Source organism: Passer domesticus, chromosome 3 (assembly GCF_036417665.1).
Source record: "Passer domesticus isolate bPasDom1 chromosome 3, bPasDom1.hap1, whole genome shotgun sequence".
Lineage (NCBI taxonomy): Eukaryota > Metazoa > Chordata > Aves > Passeriformes > Passeridae > Passer > Passer domesticus.
Genome location: NC_087476.1, coordinates 72,017,524 through 72,035,953, shown reverse-complemented (window position 1 = coordinate 72,035,953; position 18,430 = coordinate 72,017,524). Strand labels below are relative to the sequence as shown.

General features: G+C 43.4%; 2 protein-coding genes across 12 annotated transcripts in view; one reads left to right on the top strand and one right to left on the bottom strand.

Annotated features, from left to right (window-relative positions):
• The first annotated feature begins 5,379 nt into the window (after positions 1–5,379).
• ABCB10 (ATP binding cassette subfamily B member 10) overlaps positions 5,380–18,430 on the top strand; it is a 25,880-nt gene continuing 12,829 nt past the window's right edge. Inside the window, exons 1-4 of one of the 4 annotated variants that reach the window (XM_064413867.1) lie at positions 5,380–5,460; positions 15,721–15,921; positions 16,274–16,476; positions 18,113–18,247. In XM_064413867.1, coding sequence (XP_064269937.1) covers positions 5,457–5,460; positions 15,721–15,921; positions 16,274–16,476; positions 18,113–18,247 — 543 coding nt within the window. In that variant the 5' untranslated portion in view covers positions 5,380–5,456. Of the gene's footprint in view, positions 5,461–7,887; positions 8,398–14,378; positions 15,535–15,720; positions 15,922–16,273; positions 16,477–18,112; positions 18,248–18,430 lie in introns of those variants that run through there. The other 3 variants (XM_064413864.1, XM_064413865.1, XM_064413866.1) reach the window with 3 other exon arrangements.
• Positions 8,932–18,430, bottom strand: part of LOC135296918 (uncharacterized) — a 24,978-nt gene continuing 15,479 nt past the window's right edge. For 7 of the 8 annotated variants that reach the window (XR_010358937.1, XR_010358939.1, XM_064413871.1 and 4 more), the window contains one exon: positions 8,935–10,694. Coding sequence is in view for 5 of the 8 variants with exons in the window: in XM_064413871.1 (XP_064269941.1) it covers positions 10,333–10,694 (362 nt within the window). In the remaining 3 variants the exon portion in view is untranslated. Of the gene's footprint in view, positions 13,619–18,430 lie in introns of all 8 variants that reach the window. The other variant, XR_010358936.1, reaches the window with a different exon arrangement.

The window sequence follows — 18,430 nt, the reverse complement described above, 5'->3', positions numbered from 1 at the left end:
ATGGTGAAGAAAAATGTATGGAAGATGGTTGTGTTGCTGATGCTTTGTGCTATGCAGGTCTCTAAAGAGACCGCCCTCAGCTCTGTGGAGTCAATACCGCTCACCAGACCAAACACATGGTATTCTTCAACCTGCAGGAATCCCTCTAATTGTTTTGAGTGGTTTTGCTTGATTTTGTAGATTCTAGCCCAAAGATTTTATTGTGAAATGACTGTTTTGGCTGAATGCCTGTGTGAATACCCAGGAAGGATATGGCCCACCAGTGCTCACTGGAACTCATTTTACTGTTTGTTGCCATATGTCCTGAGCAGTGTTTAGATTTAGAGCAGCTGGAGTTGTGATCCTGAAGTAAAGCAAACAGCAACCAAAAGGGAAGGGGAGGAGGGAGGGGGAAAGAGTACGCGGTGGAAGTAAGAACAAGATAGGCTAAGAGCATAGTTTCCCATTAACATCTTACTTCTACATCAGAATTGCTCTGGAGTATTGCATGTAGAAGTGTCAAGGGTAAAGAGACTTCAGAAGCAAATGCTGTTATGTGCACATAGGCTAAAAGATGTAAAAGTGATTCCTGAATTTTTGGAATAACAATCATTAGTTATGTGCTTCAAACCTATAAACAACAATGTACTGTGTGGAGAGTTTTTGGTGCCCTTTGACAGAAGCTAGGAAATAATCTAGACTATAAAAAATGTCTGCAGTTGATTGAAAGACTGAATTTTAAGGCAGAATTAAGAGGAAAGTATGAGTGGAAGGAAGGAATACCATAAAGTCTAGCAAAATTTGGACTGTAGTCTCTATTAACTGTCTAGTTCAGAAATAAGTATACATGCACAGACCACTTTGTTTTAAATATATACCAAAAGCCAAAAAGCACTACAATTGGCGTATTTAAGCACTTAAATGTTAAGAAATATCATAGCAGGATCTTGCAGTGTGTCCATGTGTAACATAGTGCTCAGCTGGGTAACTGGGTTCTCCTTCCTCCCCTGCAAAACTTACTACTTCATGTGCCTCCTGGATGATGCACGGGGCACGAGGCACTGCATGGTACCAGCCAGTGGCTGTCTGGAGATACTCAGACAAAGGACAAATGGACAGCAGTCCTTTCATGGTTTACACAATCCTGTCTTCTCACAGTTAGGTGTGCTGGAGTTTGGGGTTTGTTACAGTAGACCCCTGGCACTGCAGGCTGTGGAGCTGCTCATGCATTTAGTTTCACCTAAAACAGACTAATCTCTTTTATTAATCAGCTTGTATCTTCCACAGTTTGCTGCAGCAAGAAGTTCTACACCTTGATTTTATGACAGGGGAAAAATATTTCCTTGGCTTTAACATTTGCTATCTGATAATTTTGTTCTGTTCCCTAACCTCTTGAATTGAAAAAGACAATGAAGAGCAAAACCCCTTTCCAGGGCGTCAGGTAGTCTAGGCCACAGCAGGCATAGACAAAGCTAAGGTAGAAGTCCATGCTTAGTCACTGAATACTGAGGAAAGGAAAGGGTATGTGCTTTAATAAAATGCTACACCCATTCACAGGTCTATACTAAAGTTGCCCATCTCACTTTCAACAGTCATCTCCCAAGCAGTGTGCTGCCACCCTGTTTGGTCTAGATGTCTTAATTCCTGAAATGGTAACATTCATCCTATTCCTCCCCATTCTTGTCACTTTGTGAAAAGATTGTCTCTTAAAAGTGTTTTTAGGTCTAAAAATATTTTACAGAAATGGTATTTTCATTAACAGGTCCTTCGGGCTCGCCAAGAAAAATAAGGACTTCAGGCCAATCTTGTTTCAACACTTGCTGCTTTTTGTTAGACCTCTGGGCTCTGTGGGTGCTTCAGAAAAGTCCTGAAATGGCCTTTCTTCCGAGTGGTGTCTAGTTGCTTACGGTGAGCCAGGCTCTAAAACTGTACCACTACAAGACACCAATGTCACAGTAAAATTAAGTGCCTGGATATTTCTTGCCAAAGACTATCCTGGCATGTTGCACCTCAGTTATGGGTTTTGTTGTTTTTTTTTTTTAAAAAAGTACTGGATAGGAGCTCAAACTGACTGAAACAACATTCACCCTGCTCAGTGTACTTCAAGTACAAAATACTAATAAAACTTTTCCTCTGGACTGGTAATTTTTTGCAACAATTTTAAACCTCTGTCTGGCTCTCAGTTTCATGGACACTGCTGTACAACAGCACTGAGCAGCAGGTGAACAGAGAAGGTGATACATTCTAAGTGCACAGTTTAAGGCAAGGTGTTGTCCAATGGGTGTTATCCTGAAGAAGCAGTCTCTCGCAACAAGGAAGTTGTTGAACAAGGAAGCTGTAGAAGTTATTTCTATAACTTGATATTACAAGCATTACTCTTGCATTAAGCTGATGGTTAGGGGAGGAAGGAGACAATTTCAGAAGCCTGCTTTATCATTAGCCCTGATTTCCTATGTAGTCCAGGTCTTTGCAGTTCCTTTTAGGATAAAATTGTCTTCTCTTTGCACAGGTTTGTGATCTTTATTGAAGTTGTGGTCTTCTGTTGATGACAAGTCTGAAAACAATACTATTTTAGCATATACAGATCAGCTAACAGCAGGGCTTTTAGTGTTTGGTACTATAAAAGCACATGGGCAGTCCTCCTCTGACACTTTGCCTGAGAACAGGAGGAAATAACTCCATCCTAATCCTTTTACCAGGCTGCCAAAGGGAGGAGGTATGCTGGAATTGCTATCCCAGCCCTGGAGAATGGGATGGGACGTAGCTCAGGAGCCATGAGTGTCAGGGCAAGACAAGGATCATGATGGTATCCAGTTCTATTTCTTTGCTATCGCTCCTTTCCCCAGCAGAGTAGTGAGGCTTCTGTTCACTGCTGCACATCATGCATCAACACTCACTGCAGCAGCCCTGGCAGGGCAGCAGTGGGGCTGGTCAGCCAGCTAACTGAAATTATAACCCTGCATTCCTTGGAAAGGGCCTGTAAATATCAAGCCTGGGGTTTGGGTTGGGATGTTTCTTGTTTGTTGGTTTTTTGTTTGTTCGATTTTTATTTGCCTTTTATTAATTGTTTTGTTTGTTTTTCCTGTGGCTTAAAATTATTTAAGAGTTAAGCTGTAGCAGACTGAATTGCCTGTTTCCACCTGAAAGAAACTTTGGGATATTCTTGGGGATATTCAGGGATATCTTGAACCCTCTGCCCCTAATTTGGAAGCTGCCAGATCACACTCCATTTTTACACTTAGACAAGCGGGCTACCTAGACAGCAGAGAGTGCCGTAGCTCTGTTCGGAGACACAGCAATACCCCACTGAAATATCCAAAGGCTGGATTGCACATGAATCTTGGAAAGTTCCTGGAAATGATGAGATAGGTGGACACTAAGGGGAGAAAGACTGCTAGATAACAAACCACTCCTGCCAGAAGGCATTTCTTGTTCTCTGGACAGCAGCGATGTTACCTGTGCTCTCTGATGCCTGCCTTAGGCCAGCCCTGTGCCTGGCTTTGCAACAGCCACTGATGCTTTGTAGTTCATGGAGAGGGACAGGGCAAATAAGGGCAGAAGCTGCTGTGTGCTGCTGCAGTGATAAACTGGGGTCATGCTGTAAGACAACTCCCAGACAAGTGCCAACTGCATGTGGAGAATGGCCATTTGTCTGGCATTCAGAAAAGCACAACAAAACTCATGTACTGACAAGTTGCCCTTTAGAACTAGCACAGATCCTTCCGGAGCTGCACGTACTTCAACACCAGGAATCTGCCAAGCCCTAAACATTTGCTCCCAGGGACTGGAGTTGTGAGTGCACATGTGACTCTGTAGTATTTTAGGTTAATACGTCACAACTTCAGCCCATTACTGCAGTTTAAGTAAGGCGTGTTTGCACAGCTTTTTTTTTGCCTTTTTTTTGCCTTTTTTTTTTTTTTCTTAAATGAGTGACTAGCTTAGTTGGAGGCATGTGCAGGACTGCTGCTGCTTTTTGCCATTTTTGCTTAAGGCAACAGCAGAGCAATCTGCATATGGTTAACAGACTGGAAAAGAATAGCCAGAATTTTAGGCACTCTCTTCCCCCCTGGCAACTCCACTCCACTAGTGCAAATATTTCATGACCATTTAGGATGACTGTGGAATCATCTGTGAGTTTGGAGGTGGTTGTGTTTTTTATATATTATTTTTTAATCCAGAAATAAAGCCTAAACCAAACAGGAGTGTAAAGCTATGCTGCACCTAAACTTTCTGGTGCTTTTGCTAGGCAGTTCTCCTTGTCATGCAGGAGGTGGGGAGTGCTTGGCTTTCTCTTTTCTTTTTGAAATTATTTATCTGTAAGTTACTTCCCCAAAGTCTCTCAAGACAAAACACCCTGGGTTCTCCAACTGCTCTCATCTCCAACTTGCATAGGACAGACACAAGTGCTGAGAACCTGCCTTTCTGAAGCACTGTTTGTGTCTCCGTGGATGGTTTTATTGCACAGAGAGATCACACACCTCCGTAACATCTACATGCAGAGATGCTGGAGCCCCACCCTGCACACTTCACGGGTACACTGGGAACTGTATGCTTCATTCAGGTGTAGTTTCACAATGGAAATGTTTCATTTTCCTTTAAACGGCGCTTTGAAAAAATACGTATTATGGGATTTTTCAATGCTCTGTTGCTTTTGCATTGCTTGCTTCACTCAATGCAAAGACTTTTGTCCTGAAGTGCCTGTTTTTCTCTCCCTGAAGATGCAGAGAGGCTACAAAACTGTTTCAGTAACATGCAATAACTAAACAGAAATTTAATGTTTGCAGTTTAATCTACAACATCAAACCCGATCAGCTTTTGTACACCCAGTCAGATAACCTGGGGACAGTACAGGTTTGACAGCACAGGTTTGACAGCACCTGAAGCTTCATTGCAAGACATAAACAAGAAGGGTGTGCCCTTCTTGTGCTTTCACCTGTATCCTCCCCTACATTCACTAGGTTTACCCTCTGCACTTTCCAGCACCCCATACGGGCCACTGCTGTGGCAGGTCTGGCAAGACCCCGGCCCTTAACATCACACCTAGGTTTGAAGTTTGCTCTGTCCTGTGTCCCAGACCCCATTTAATCCCCAGCCCTCGGAGATGGGGGCAGCCACCCTGGGGCTGGTGTGGGGGATGCCGTGCTGGCCCCTGGGGCACACCATGGCACACAGCCTGCAGTGGCGTGAGGCTCCTCAGGCCACAGCAGGGTCAGCTCACCAACCCTCTCACTAAAATATACTGAGTGTTTCCCCCTTTAACAGCCTTGGGGAGGGTTGCCCCAAAATCACACAAGTAGTTTTCCAAAACTCGGTTGTTTAGTTAGCCTCAGGGTTGACCTTATCCCTCCCTGCAAGGTGGGTGCAGCCAGGTGGGAGCTGGCTTCTCCCAGGAAGCCGGCGACAGGACAAGAGGACACAGTCTTCAGCTGTGCCACAGGAGGTTTAAAGTTGGACATTAACAGGAAATTCTTCACAAAATGGGTGAATAGACACTGGAATGGGCTGCCCCGGGAGGTGGTGGAGTCACTGTCTCTGGAAGTGTTTAAGGAACGACTGGATGTGGCACCGGCTGCCATGGTCTAATTGACACAGTAGTGTTTGGTCATAGGTTGGACTTGATGATCGCAGATTCCCAATTCCTCTGTTTGGGAAACGCGGGTTCGGTCTTCGGTCGGCACGATCCCGCCGAAAGGCACCGCCCGGGCCCTCTCCTGGCCCGCGGGAAGAGGCGGCTGCACTCCCTTTTCCAACGGGAGAGAATTACTAAAAAACAATCGTCCTAAACCCGGGCCTGGGGCGAGCGCAGCCCAGGTCCCACACAGCTCCCCACCGCCCCTCACAGTCCCGCCCGGCCCGGCCGGCCCCGCGAGCTCCGCGCGCGCCGCCCGGGCCCTGCCCCCTGGCGGCCGGCGGGCCCGGCGCGGTAACCGCGGCCCGGCGGCGAGAGGGCCTCGAGCGCGGGGAAATGGCCCCGGGACTGCGGCTTAGGGCACCACTGAGAGGGGGCCTCGTTAATGTGTACACATAGCTGAAGGGTGGGTGCGAAGAGGATTCAGCCAGGCTCTTCTCGGTGGTGCCAAACAATAGGGCGTGAGGCAATGGGCAGAAACTGATACACAGGAAATTCCACCTGGGACAGCTTGTCCAGAGAAGTTGTGGGGTCTCCCTCACTGGAGATGTTAAAGAATCATCTGGACACAATCCTGTGCCAGGAACCCCCTGGTCCTTTTCAGCCTGACCCATTCTGTGATTTGATATACCGTATATACACCATGCCCTGCTAGCAGCGCCTGAGAGCAGCCTTATGGAGGGCAGGAAGGCTGGCTGTGGGAAAGGAGGAAACCCACGTACCGGGGTGAGGCTGTGGAGCTACTTCCCTTGAACTGCACACCTCCTGCGAGGAAGGTTTATGGGAATTCATTCAAGTATCAAGGGAGGTTTATGCTAATTCACTCAAATATCAAGGGAAACTGCTATGGTGGTTTTCCCAGGATGAGGCTTCATTCTTCAGCACTGTCGCTGGGTGTGCTAACCCCTTGATTTCCCTAAATACTGGGAATTTGGCTATATCATTTGCAGTAGTAAAAGACTGTTCGTGTTTTCTCATGATCTTTTAATACAATTTTACTCATTTGTAGACTTGAAAGTGTGATTGCTCAAACCACCGTGGCAAACCTAGTCTCACAAACTGATGTTAACTAATTTATACAGAAGCTTGACCCCAAAATTTAAAATTAAAGTACAGTATCTCTGTACTGGGCACTCTGGTGCAGAAAACAGGACAGTCAGTTCCCTGCGCTGGCTGCTGGTACTGTGTGGCCTCAGGAAAACCATGAGTTGATTTCTTTTTCTTAAATCAGGTTTGGGGCAGGAGATTGTTTGGTAAATGGTTTGCACCTTGAGCAGTGTTATGTGAAAAAAATAGTAATGTTAAGGGGTAGGGACCATAAAGACCCCTGCCACAGGCAGAGACACCTCCCACTGGATCAGAGCTCCATCCCAACTGGCCTTAAACATTTCCAGGGATGGGGCATCCAGAACTTCTCTGAGCAAACCTGTTGCAGTATCTCACCACTCTCACAGTAAAGAATTTCTTCCTAATATCTATCCTAAATTTCCTATCTTTCCATTTGAACCCATTCGTCCTTCTAATCCTGTCGGCTCTAGCCCAAGCACGGGCACGTAAGGCCAGTTTATATTGATCCTTTAGACACCAGCCTGAGCATGGGATCAGGCACATGGTGTCTCCAAAAGGCAGCTCTCCCCTCGATGGACATTTTCCCTTGCTTGGACCAAGACCAAACCCATGGACACAGGCTGGCAAGGTCTGGCGGCCAGCCTGAGATAACTGGAGACATTGTGACCCATGCAGGCCTGGAAGGGAGGAACAGGGGAGGGAGCCAAGTCCCTGCTTTTTTCTCCTGGGATCGGCTGGTTCTCTGCCATCACTGGGCAGGGCAGGCTCAATCATAGACTTGTTAGGGTTGAAAGAGACCTCTGGAGATTTTTGAGTCCAAGCCCATGGCAAGGCAGGGTCACCTCGAGCAGGTGACACAACACGTCTAGGTGGGTTTTTTATGTCTTTCGACAGCGAAAATCCACGACCTCCTCAGACAGCCTGTTCCAGTGCTCTACCACCCTCAACCTAAAGTTATTCCTCACTTTGAGACTGAACTTCTTATGCTTTCCCTTATAGACACTGCTCCTCGCTGTCTCCCAGGGCACCACTGAAAAAAGTCTGGCACCATCCTCTTGGCACCTTCCTCTGAGATATTTATACGCATTAGCGAGATCCCCTCTGTCTTCTCGGGCGCCATTTCAGCAGGCCCGGGCCCCCTGCCGTCCCTTCCCCGTGCCGGCGGCGGCAGAGGGCGCTGGCCGGGGCGCCGGGAGGAGGCCGGCAGCCGCAGCCTTATCAGCGCGCCGCAGGCCGGGCCGGGCCCGCGCGGCCGCGGGCTCCCGGCCGCCGGCCCATGGGCGGCGGCGGATCGGAGGCGCCTCCTCCTCCTCCTCCCGCCGCAGACCCGCGCGGCGGGGACCAGCGACCGCAGCCGCAGCTCGGGTGCCGCGCCGGCCGCATGGCGGGCTACGCGCCGCGCCTGCCCTGGCTGCTGCCGCTGCTGCGCCGGGCGGCGCCGCCCCCCTGGGCTCGGGCGGCCGCCGGGCTCCGCGCCCCGCCGCGCCCGCCCGGCAGGTGCGGGGCGCACCCCGCGCCGCCGCCGCTGCCGCCGCCGCCGCCGGGCTCCCCGTCCTACCGCCGCCGCCTCCTCCCCGCCGCGGCGGCGGCGGGCGGCGCGCCGCGCTCCCTGAGCACCGCGGCGGGCGCGGAGCCGCCGCGCGGGGCTGCGGGCACTCCGCCGCGCTTCGAGGCTCGGAGGCTGCTGGCCCTGGCGCACCCCGAGCGCCGGAGACTGACAGGTACCGGGGCCGCCCCGGGGCTTTGCCCGAGCGGGAGGGGGCGGCGGGCGCCCCGCCCGGAGGGGCTGCCGGGGCCGGGTGCGCCCCCGGAGCGGACGCCGCCGGGGCGAAGGAGAAGGTCGTGCTTCCCTAGAGAACCGGCCCTGCTGGCAGCATCCCAGCACAGCGCGGAGTCTTGGAGCGAGCCTTCCATACCTGTGAAAAGCTAAAAACACATTCTCTCCCCTCAGTTCTCAGTTTGCCATCTCTTAATCTGTTGGTTTTTGAAGGGAAGGCAAAAGTTTTGGAAGTTAACAGAACTCGGTTCCGTTTGCCTCTGTGCGTGTTCAGTGCTGGCTTCACAATGTACCTGCAATAAATTTGGGCCCAAGACTACATGAAATTAAGTAAAAAGGAGAACCTGATGAGTTTAATTTTTTAAAATAAATTGGAATTCTCTCCCCTAATAATTTTTTGCTTAAAACTTTTGAAAGATGTTTTGAAATTTGTTTATTTTCTAGTGCCTGTGCTGTGAAACCAAAACACTGTGGCTATATAAATTACACCCTTAACACTGATATTTTCAACAGAGTATAAACTAACTTTTCTTCACATTGCTTCTCATGAGTTAATACGATAATAGCTGTTGGTAAGAAAACAAAGTCAAATTATTATGTGCTTTGGGTTTTTAAAGGTGTCCGTATTGGCAGACAGCATGTGCATTGTCTCATGAGTGAGAGGCCTGTAGTTCTCTGTAAAAGTCTAGGTAGTTCCCATGGAATGAGTAAATGGTATTTGATAGAAGAGGTGAGGTAGTTAGACATACAAAGAGGTGGTTTGTAGAATACAAAATACTTTGTTCACAGTGGATATTTACAGAGTTTTATTACGTATTGGTATTATATAGCCAACATAATCTGAATCCAAATGAATGTTTATAGGTTTTAGACTACCTGCTGGTTTGGCAATGAAGTTTTAAAAGACTGTGGTTTTTCCATTTAAATTTAATCAAGTAAATAAATCACTTATTTTAAGGCTGGCTTTTAGGACCTAAGGCTTCTAAATAACTGAAAATTTAATTTAGTTCACTTTACTGGGCACTCGCTGCCAGCTTGTTTATCACAGGCAGGTTATGGTATGCTTGTTTGCAATTATGTTTTGAAACAGAGAAAAGTATCCTTAGTCTGTGCAGTCTGCTGATGGTTTTATCTGAGTAATCAGCTATCACAATTACTAAAAACCAGCTACATGCAGTTTTGTCTTTTGAGATAACAAAGTGGCCTGAATTAAAGTTTTACAACACCCTAACACAACAACTTGATCATATCAAGTCATGAGGATGGAAAAAATATGAAAATGTAGTAACTGATTTTCAGTGATCAGTTGGTCTTCATTCTGGGAGAGGAGTGAATTTATGTTGCATTCTTCTTTACTGACACCCTGCTTAAGGGAAAAGTTGTAGTTAAGTTGTAATTAGGTGGAGAGATGGAAAAGCTAACAGGAAAAATGCTTTTGGTCTTTATAGAGTGCAGGGATAACAAATATGGGTAAAATGCATTGTAGTTGATTGTAAGGAAATTACATGTACCCATTGTATCTGAAATATGTTAAAACAGTTGCATTTTGTTCTTGTTGCAGCTTTGTACTGAGAAACTAGTCCTTAAAAACCTAGTATGTCGGGGTTTGCTGCATTCAAAAAAAGGAAGATTAATGGTTTCACTATGTGAAACAATGAACCAAGGGTAAAACATTTCATTTCCTCTTCAAGTCTGTATAACTGTTAAGTAAAGGCTGTGAGATCTCTTCAGAGGTCTACAGGTGCTGTTTAGTTCTGCAGGAAGGCCAAGTTCTTCCAGGTTTTCTGTATTTTACAGAACAGGTGGCTTGTAACATGGAGGTGTAGCAGTACCAGTGCGGAGTGCTGTGTGCCTTTTCTGGCATTCCACATGGCACGAGTCATGATGGTCTGTCTGCTCCTTGAGTTGTGAGTTGAAATTCACAATCACAGAAGGTGAAGTGGTTGTCGTGAGGACAGTGGAAGAGATTGGGAGCAGAGGATGATTTATGAGGAAGTTGAGCAAGCCTAGTTTCAGCCCTCTTGGTGCGCTGGGGAAGTGGTGTCAGCTGATGAGGTAAAGAGATGAAGGTGACCTGCTCCCCTTGTGATTGGCACCAGAGGAGAAGGTCCCATCTTGCTCTGTGCAGGGTCTCTTCACCATCCAGTGGCTCAGGAAGAAGCGGTGTGCTCTGGCCCAAACTTCCCATGCACTGGCACACAGCACCTCTTGCAGCAGGAGCTTCTGACCCTCTGGAGGCTCCTAGGAATGAAAATAAATGTATCAAGTGTCATACGGTCCAAAAAGAAAAAGGTATCCGTGTAATATGTTCCATGTCCAGTTACTTCTACAGCAGGGTAGAGCTATGAATGTATTTTAAAAGTGGCACGTGTGTTAAATTTTGTTGTTTGCAATTAAAGTGGTAAAAAGAAGCCCAAAAACTATGGTGGGAGTTCACTCTGTTAGTGACCATAGTTTTGTGTAGTGATTAGGACTCTGTAAATCCTGTAATACCTCCCAGATTTAACAAAGGAGAGAAGTAGTTGTAGGAATTCCTTAGCCGATCTGGTGTAGTCAGGTAAGGCAAACCTGCATCTTTAGGTAAATTCAGTTCCTGGGGAAGAGGACAGGGCCATTGTTGGAATTATTAAATCCTGCTGTGTGTGTGTGAGACCACAAAAATGCCTTTTCAAAATGATCCCTTTTATATCCTCCTGCCTCCTTGTTTCTCCCCGTGAGAATCTGTCTGTTGCACTTTATCCAAACCACACTCGAAGGAAACAATAGTTGTATTGAATTGTAAAGCAAGCACAGGGAACTCTGACATTTTTAATCCCATAGCAAAATGTGCCCTTTCCCTCTAACAAACTTTATGTGCACCGAGTAAGAAGGTTTGTTTTGTACTTATGTCTTCTTTAGAGGCATTCAAGAAATGTTATCTCATATATTTTATTTGGTAATTTTTGGCAAGCTTGTAATAACTGCTTTCCTACAGATTAAAATTTCAATTAACTTAGGAGAGCACTGCTTTATTAATAATCGAATTTTATTTTACTTTAAAATTACACCAGGTGGTGTACTTTGATTTTTTTGGAAGGGAATTCTTGTGGTTTTAAAATCGTAATTCCTATATGTATATATATGTAGAGGTAACTTAGTGTTTTCTCATGTGTGGTGCACCAATAAAACATAGGCTAGGTGCTTTTTGTTGTTTCTCCCCCTAGTTTTTCTTCTGATTTTGTCAGTGTTTGGTATGAAATTCACAAAAGGTCCAAGCAGCCTTGCAGCTGTATCACAGAAAGTTTGTTTTTCTGTGTAATTGGTTGTTTTTTTTAAACTGGGGGTGAGCTGTTAGCGAAGCTACTTAGGTAAGACATTGCAGAAACAGTAGCTGCTTATCACTGTGATCAGTTAGGTGCTTAGACCTTAATTTCCTTGGGGAGTGTTGTTGCTGCATTATTTGTGTAAACTGTGGATACAGAAGAAGTAATAGCTAGGCTGGTCTGACATAAAAGACTGTCTTCTATACAGGGTAAATGTGAACAAGTTAAATGCTTTACTGTTAAATGCACGATTTAAAAAAGAAGCTTTACTCTCTCCTCTAAACCTAGAGTTATTTTGTTACTTTCTAGCATTTTGTGAACTGTATTTTTTTTTTCTGAGTACAGTAACGCCGTTGTTCTTAACAATGTAAAGAGGATGGTTCTAAAAAGTTCTTGCATAATAATAGATGCAGTGCAGATGTCATGTATGAATTTACTTTAACACAGAAGGAAAAATACACCACTCATACCTAACCTAGAACTATACAGAACATCATTAAGTGCTCACAATGTACTCAGGAAGAAGATTTTTATCTTGTAGTAAGTATTTGCAGAGCTGACTCTTTGCAGGGTTGATACCCAAAAATATTGTGGTTCAGGATCCACCAAAAGGAAATGAACTTTATTTGACCAACAAATAAAAAATTTACCAGTGCATCTTTCTCCTATAAAAGAACAATGGAAGAGCCCAATCTTCCTGAATGCACATTATAATGTGGTAGGTTTTATTCAGCACTCCAAATGCCCTTGTGGAAGGCCAGTCAGTGTTCAGCTTAAAAATTCCCCACATATTAAATAAAACTGCACAGATAACTGGTAAAAGACAGACATTCATTTTTACTGGTAGAAGGATATTCCTCACAAATCCAAAGCCTGTTTCTGACCCACCAGCCTTCCATATTTAAATGCAACGAGTACAGTACCTAAAAAATTTCAGGAAGTAATACTCATAGCTTATGGAATAATAAAATCTAACTACTGTGGCCTGTTGCTGGGTTACTGTGCCCTGCCAGATCTCATCAATACCTCATTTTTCTGTCTTTCATCCCTGATTGGCTTGGATGATCTTAATTAATCTGTGGTAAAATCCTTATGTATTTGTCTTCAAAATAGTCCCTCACCAAACAGGCTTGCAAGTATTTTGTCTTCATACACTTCCACATACTATACTGGGTGAGAAGGGTGCTTTGGTAAAAAAACAGCAAAATTAGAAACATTCACTGTCTTGGTATTGTTTTTGTGTGTAGAAAATTAATTTATGATTCTTTGGAGTCATTTAGTCTATGTTCTGAAGAGACGTTTCTGATAGCTCTGCCTAGTTATTGCTTGTAAATGTTGTGGTTTATCAGTTGGCAACCTTGTCCTCTTAGGAAGTTGCAGGTTTGCTGTCAAAAGAAGCAAGCCATGTCAGCCTTAACAGAGAGAGTGTTGATCTTAATAGTGATAAAGGCATCACTTTGTGCAGCAAACTGGATTTCTGTGCAAGTAGACAAGCAAAATGTTTGCCTAACATTTCCAAGAGGGTCGCTCAGCTGCCGCTGCAGCCAGCTTTCCTTGTCATTGCTCCTGTTGCCACTTTGAAGTCCTGTTTTTTAAGTTCCACTGATCTGCCTCACATTTTCTTTATTGTCATCTCAGAGACTACCAAAAAAATTACTTTAAAAAATAAAAGGGTGTGTTTTGGGTCTTTGTTTGATGTAATTTTCTGGGTAACAGAGTAAGCCATGTGAAACTAATACTACAGAGTTTACTCTGACCTTTTTTTCTATCAGCAACAACCTTCAGTGTCACTGGAGTGTCTTCATATCAGGGTGCTGAACACATTGAACTCCTCCCTTCAGCCAGTTATCACCATGACAGCTCCTTTGAAGGAGGCGATGCAATGAGTGTTTGCTCGTTCCTATTTTTTCAACTAGCCAACATTTTAAAAGAAACAAAAAAGAGCAGCCACTTGGCAACTGTGCTGTTTTCTAGTTGGTGTGCTGGTATAGTCAACATGAGAGTTTCAGTTAGGGAACATTATTTTACATGTGATTTGTGATTAAATTAATAAAGACATGTTGTTGCTTAGTTCAGTAGTTTTCAGTTTGCTTTAGATACTAGTATTTGCTTTTCATTCAGTTAAGGCTGTTGGAAGTAATTACAGTGAAACGCGTGCTAGTTTGAATGAAGAAGAGCTGAAGATAAATTCAAGCCACTAGACAGAAACATATGAGTGGTTTAGCTATACAGTCCTCTTCCTTATGTGAATATTTATATCTGCAGTGATATGTACTGTTCCATCCATAACTGAGAAATTGTCTGGACTAATGGAGACTGAGCTGGCATGCAGTACTGTGCTGATAATCAACGCTTTTGTCCATCTCCAGCTGCCTTGGAGACCAACCAGCTTTTCCTGACAGGAAATAACCTGGGTTTTATTGGATTTTTCCCTGCTGTTTCACAGCTTGAATCACCAGTGCTGCCAGGCTGTTAATAAGGTCATTCATGTATTTTTAGCTAATAAGTAATATCCTTATGAGATGTGCCTATGGCATAGATCAATAAGTTTGCACCAGAAAGTTCTCCACTTTTCTCCTCTGGTTTCTTATAGTTTCTATAGCTTCAAGTTAAAGATCCAAATTCTGTATCTTTCACACACTTGTTGGCTGGACTGTAACACAAGGGAAAGATTGCAAATAAATCTTGACTAAGAAGCACAGGCTGCAGCTATGCATTTTTTGTACTCTGAATTCTTCCTTTTAAATACACAGCTGTATTTACACCTCAAGTACAAACTGAAACAAAGCTTTCCATGTGTGTGTGAAGGTGGTAAGAGGCATCAAACCACCTGTGTCAGGTGTTAGAAATACAGCTGGCAGCAGTGTGCAATAGGGAGGCTGGCTTCTGTCTTCCTTGTAGAAGTGATACAAGAAGCTCAGTAGAATGGATCTAAACTTCAGGACTTCCAGCACAGTATACTTTTTTGTCTTCAAAGACATTATTTGCTAGTAGTTTTGCAGCAATCCTATGAATGATTGCTGTAAATGTATGGTTGGTTCTTGGAAAATGATGCTAGATAAATGTCATTGTTTGTTTTGGTTTTTATATCAAGTTTGTTCAGTTTTCAATTAAGATGTGGTTTTTTCTAGCTCTCAGCCTTCCAAGCTTGGCATGCCTTTTTAGAATTAAACTTTGTTCTTGGCTCAAGAAATTTCTTTGCAGTTTTTAAGTTCAACAGGCTAAGTTTTGGTCCAGTGTAATTTTCGTACTTTGTGATACCCCTTCAAAAACCTATACAGGCTGTTCCATGGGTGATCCTGCACCTGGAATTCAAGAGCTCTGCTCATCAGCAAATGTACTTATAATTAAGACTTATGTTATTTTTCTTTTAGACCAACAAAAGTAAAGAGTAAAACAAAATGAATGTTTATAAAATTTAAAATAAAAATTCTAAAATGTATCAGTTAAGAGGAAATCAAATTTGGGGGTTATTTTGTTTTCTGCTTTGTTTGGGTTTTTTTCCCAATAAAATTGCATAGCTCTCAGATCAGATCTTTACTTCAGTCCATTGTTACCTCATAAACAGACAACTGGAAGCTTCCATACAGTGACAAGCATGAGAACTCAAACCAAACACGAGTTGAAGGATTGTGTGTGAGAATTTCATAACTGTCAGTGTTCTCTAAGGGTGACACATGTGAAAAGTTAACCTTTTTGGATGGTGCTGTTGAAGACTAGACAAGAGAAGCGATTCCAGGACTGTGATTGTATACAGAGGCTTTTCAGAGTCTTAAAATGTGCCTTGCCTAAGTTAATTTATACAGTAGCTTAAAATACCCCTTTCACTGGATGTAAAAGACTGCTGATTATTTCAACTGGCACTTGCAAGCTTAATAGAAGTTTCAAGTGACAAATCATTTCATTTGTACTATTAACGATCTTGTAAGTTCAGAATAACTTTCCTTTTTCTTGTTGATTTGCAGCTGCTGTTGGCTTTCTGGCAGTTTCCAGTGTCATTACCATGTCAGCTCCTTTCTTTATGGGGAAAGTTATTGACATTATTTATACAAATCCCAGTGAGGATTTCACTGAAAGCCTGACCAGCCTGTGTGCCTTGCTGAGTGGAATCTTTTTATGTGGTGCTGCTGCTAATGCTACACGTGTCTACCTCATGCAGACTGCAGGTAAAATCAGAAGCAAAAGTGGTACTGAGAGTCATCTTGTCTTCTGCAGAGTCAGGATATCTAATGATCTTAAACAAATTCTTGGCCATGGCCAGGAGATGATTTTGGAATCAGTACCTTTTTTTAACCAGAGCAAAGGTAAACTAATAGTGTAAAAATAAGTGTGCTGGAATGATTGCTCATTTTTATTTGCCTTTAGGTGAGATCTTAAAGATCTCATCTAACACGTCGTAGCAGACTCTATTCCCTGTAATGTGCCTTGTTCGGTACTGTGCAATCCTGTGATTTTTATATTGTTGGTGTCTGTGTAAAGTCTCTTGTGTCATGCCTGACTGACTTATGTTTTTGACAGGACAAAGAATTGTGAAACGTTTGAGAGCAACCATGTTCTCCTCTATTGTGAAGCAAGAAACGGCTTTCTTTGACAAGACCAGAACAGGAGAGCTGATAAACCGCTTATCTTCAGATACTGCCCTTTTGGGCCGCTCTGTGACTGAAAACCTTTCAGATGGACTCAGGGCAGCAGCACAAGCATCTGTGGGGGTTGGAATGATGGTATGGTGGTCTCTTACTTGCTTGTCACTACTTGTAGTTTCACCTTTGTTTCAGTTCTATTAGGTGAGTGTGAATCAGACCAGTAACAATCTGGTGTGCTCTTGGGTACAAGTGTATTTCATTGATTATCTACAACAGATGCAGAGATTATTGCAGTAGGTGATGTGCCTGTAGCCAGCCACTAGATGTTTACTCAAGCAAAATTTGGAGGATGATGGATTGACATTAACTACTGTTTCTACCCAAAGTTATCAAGTGACATGTAGTAGGCAAATTGCTGAATTTCATTCTTACTGAAAATACTAAAATCGGTGATAACATTCCCATGGTTGCAGGTAAAAAACTGTGTGAAGGGCCTGATAGAAAATCATTTAAGTTGGTTGATTCTGGTTAAGCAAAGGCAGCACTGCATATCTAATTAATGCCAAGAATTTTTACAAGTATTGGTCTTTCTGCTTTAGTCTGTCAGTAAAGAATAGGTTATGTAGGAACCTTGTTAATGGAGGCTTCATTGCAGAGCATCAGTTAATATTCCTTGGTGATCAGTTGGATTACATTAACATCTGACTTCTCTTGAGGGTTTGTTGTTTTTTTTGGGTTTTTTGGGGGTTTTTTTGTGGCCTTAATTTTTTATGCTCATGCATTAGTGTGGTAATTTCTGCTGTCTACTTGGAGTTAAAAACAGACAGCAAATAGTCTCCTCATAAAATAAGCATCCAATACTGTGATTATTAGAAACTGTTAAGAGTTCCCACTATGAAACTTTAAAGCTTTAATATTTTGTCACTGATAAGAATTGCTGATAACAGTGGCTTTCTGTGCTCTCTTACAAAGGGACTCTATGGCTTTATCTTACCATAGATGAAATGAGATAACTTTATGTAATGCATTTTGCTCCAAAATACTGCCATGAGACAGTTGTAAGAGGAGGACTATAAAAGCTTGCCAAGGACGGGAAGAAGATATTATTATTAAATAATTATAAAGCCTATCAATTATGTTGATTTTGAGTCTTTCTGGAGATTTTTGTTATCAATAGAGAAAGCAAGCAGAAATTAAAACACATTAGACCTAATGTCAGTAAATCTTAGGAAGAGAACCTCATTAGGTTCATTACAAGCTACAAGTTTTGTAGCAATAAATTAAATACCCTGTTCCACCCATTCGTGGGTGCTAGGGAGTACTGGTGACTCCATCTGTTTGTTCCTCACTTACCCAGAAGTACTGTATGATATTTCTCTACTCAGAGCTTCTGTATTACACCATCTATTTAATAGTTGTGAAAGCACTTTATAAACTATATAATAGCTTATGTCTTTCAGCATCCCCAAGAGATTTCCTGGTAGGCCTGCTTACTGGCAGGTTAAGGTGCTTGACTAAGACCACACAGAGATCCAGTCAGAAAGCTAGAAATTAAATCCAGACAGCTTTGTTTATAATCCTTTGTTCTAACTTCCCAAATGCTGTGGAAGAATGGATATTTTGTCTGGAAAAAAATTGAAACATGATAAATAAAAGCATGGCAGCACTAAAGCCCTACTAGTTTTAGAAAAGTAGCAAGCAAAGTTGCACTTCAGTACTCCAGGGATTATTTTTAATCTGAATGCTAAACTCTGACAATACCTTTTTCTTCTAGTTTTTTGTTTCCCCTAGCCTTGCTGCATTTGTGCTGAGCGTTGTGCCACCCTTGGCTGTCCTGGCTGTGATTTATGGCAGATACTTGCGAAAGCTTACTAAAATTACTCAAGATTCTCTTGCAGAAGCAACACAGGTAACGTTTCCAGTTAACTTTAAAGGTGCTTTAATGTATTTGGGTTAATATTGCTAAAGTTACAGATCTTCTGAAGACAATTGTACTGTTAGTTCTGACACTGTAGTTTTGCACCTGAGTAGTATGACAGGTAGATGTCAGTAACACTTATTCAGTGATCTCAAAACCAACCATGCTTCCTTT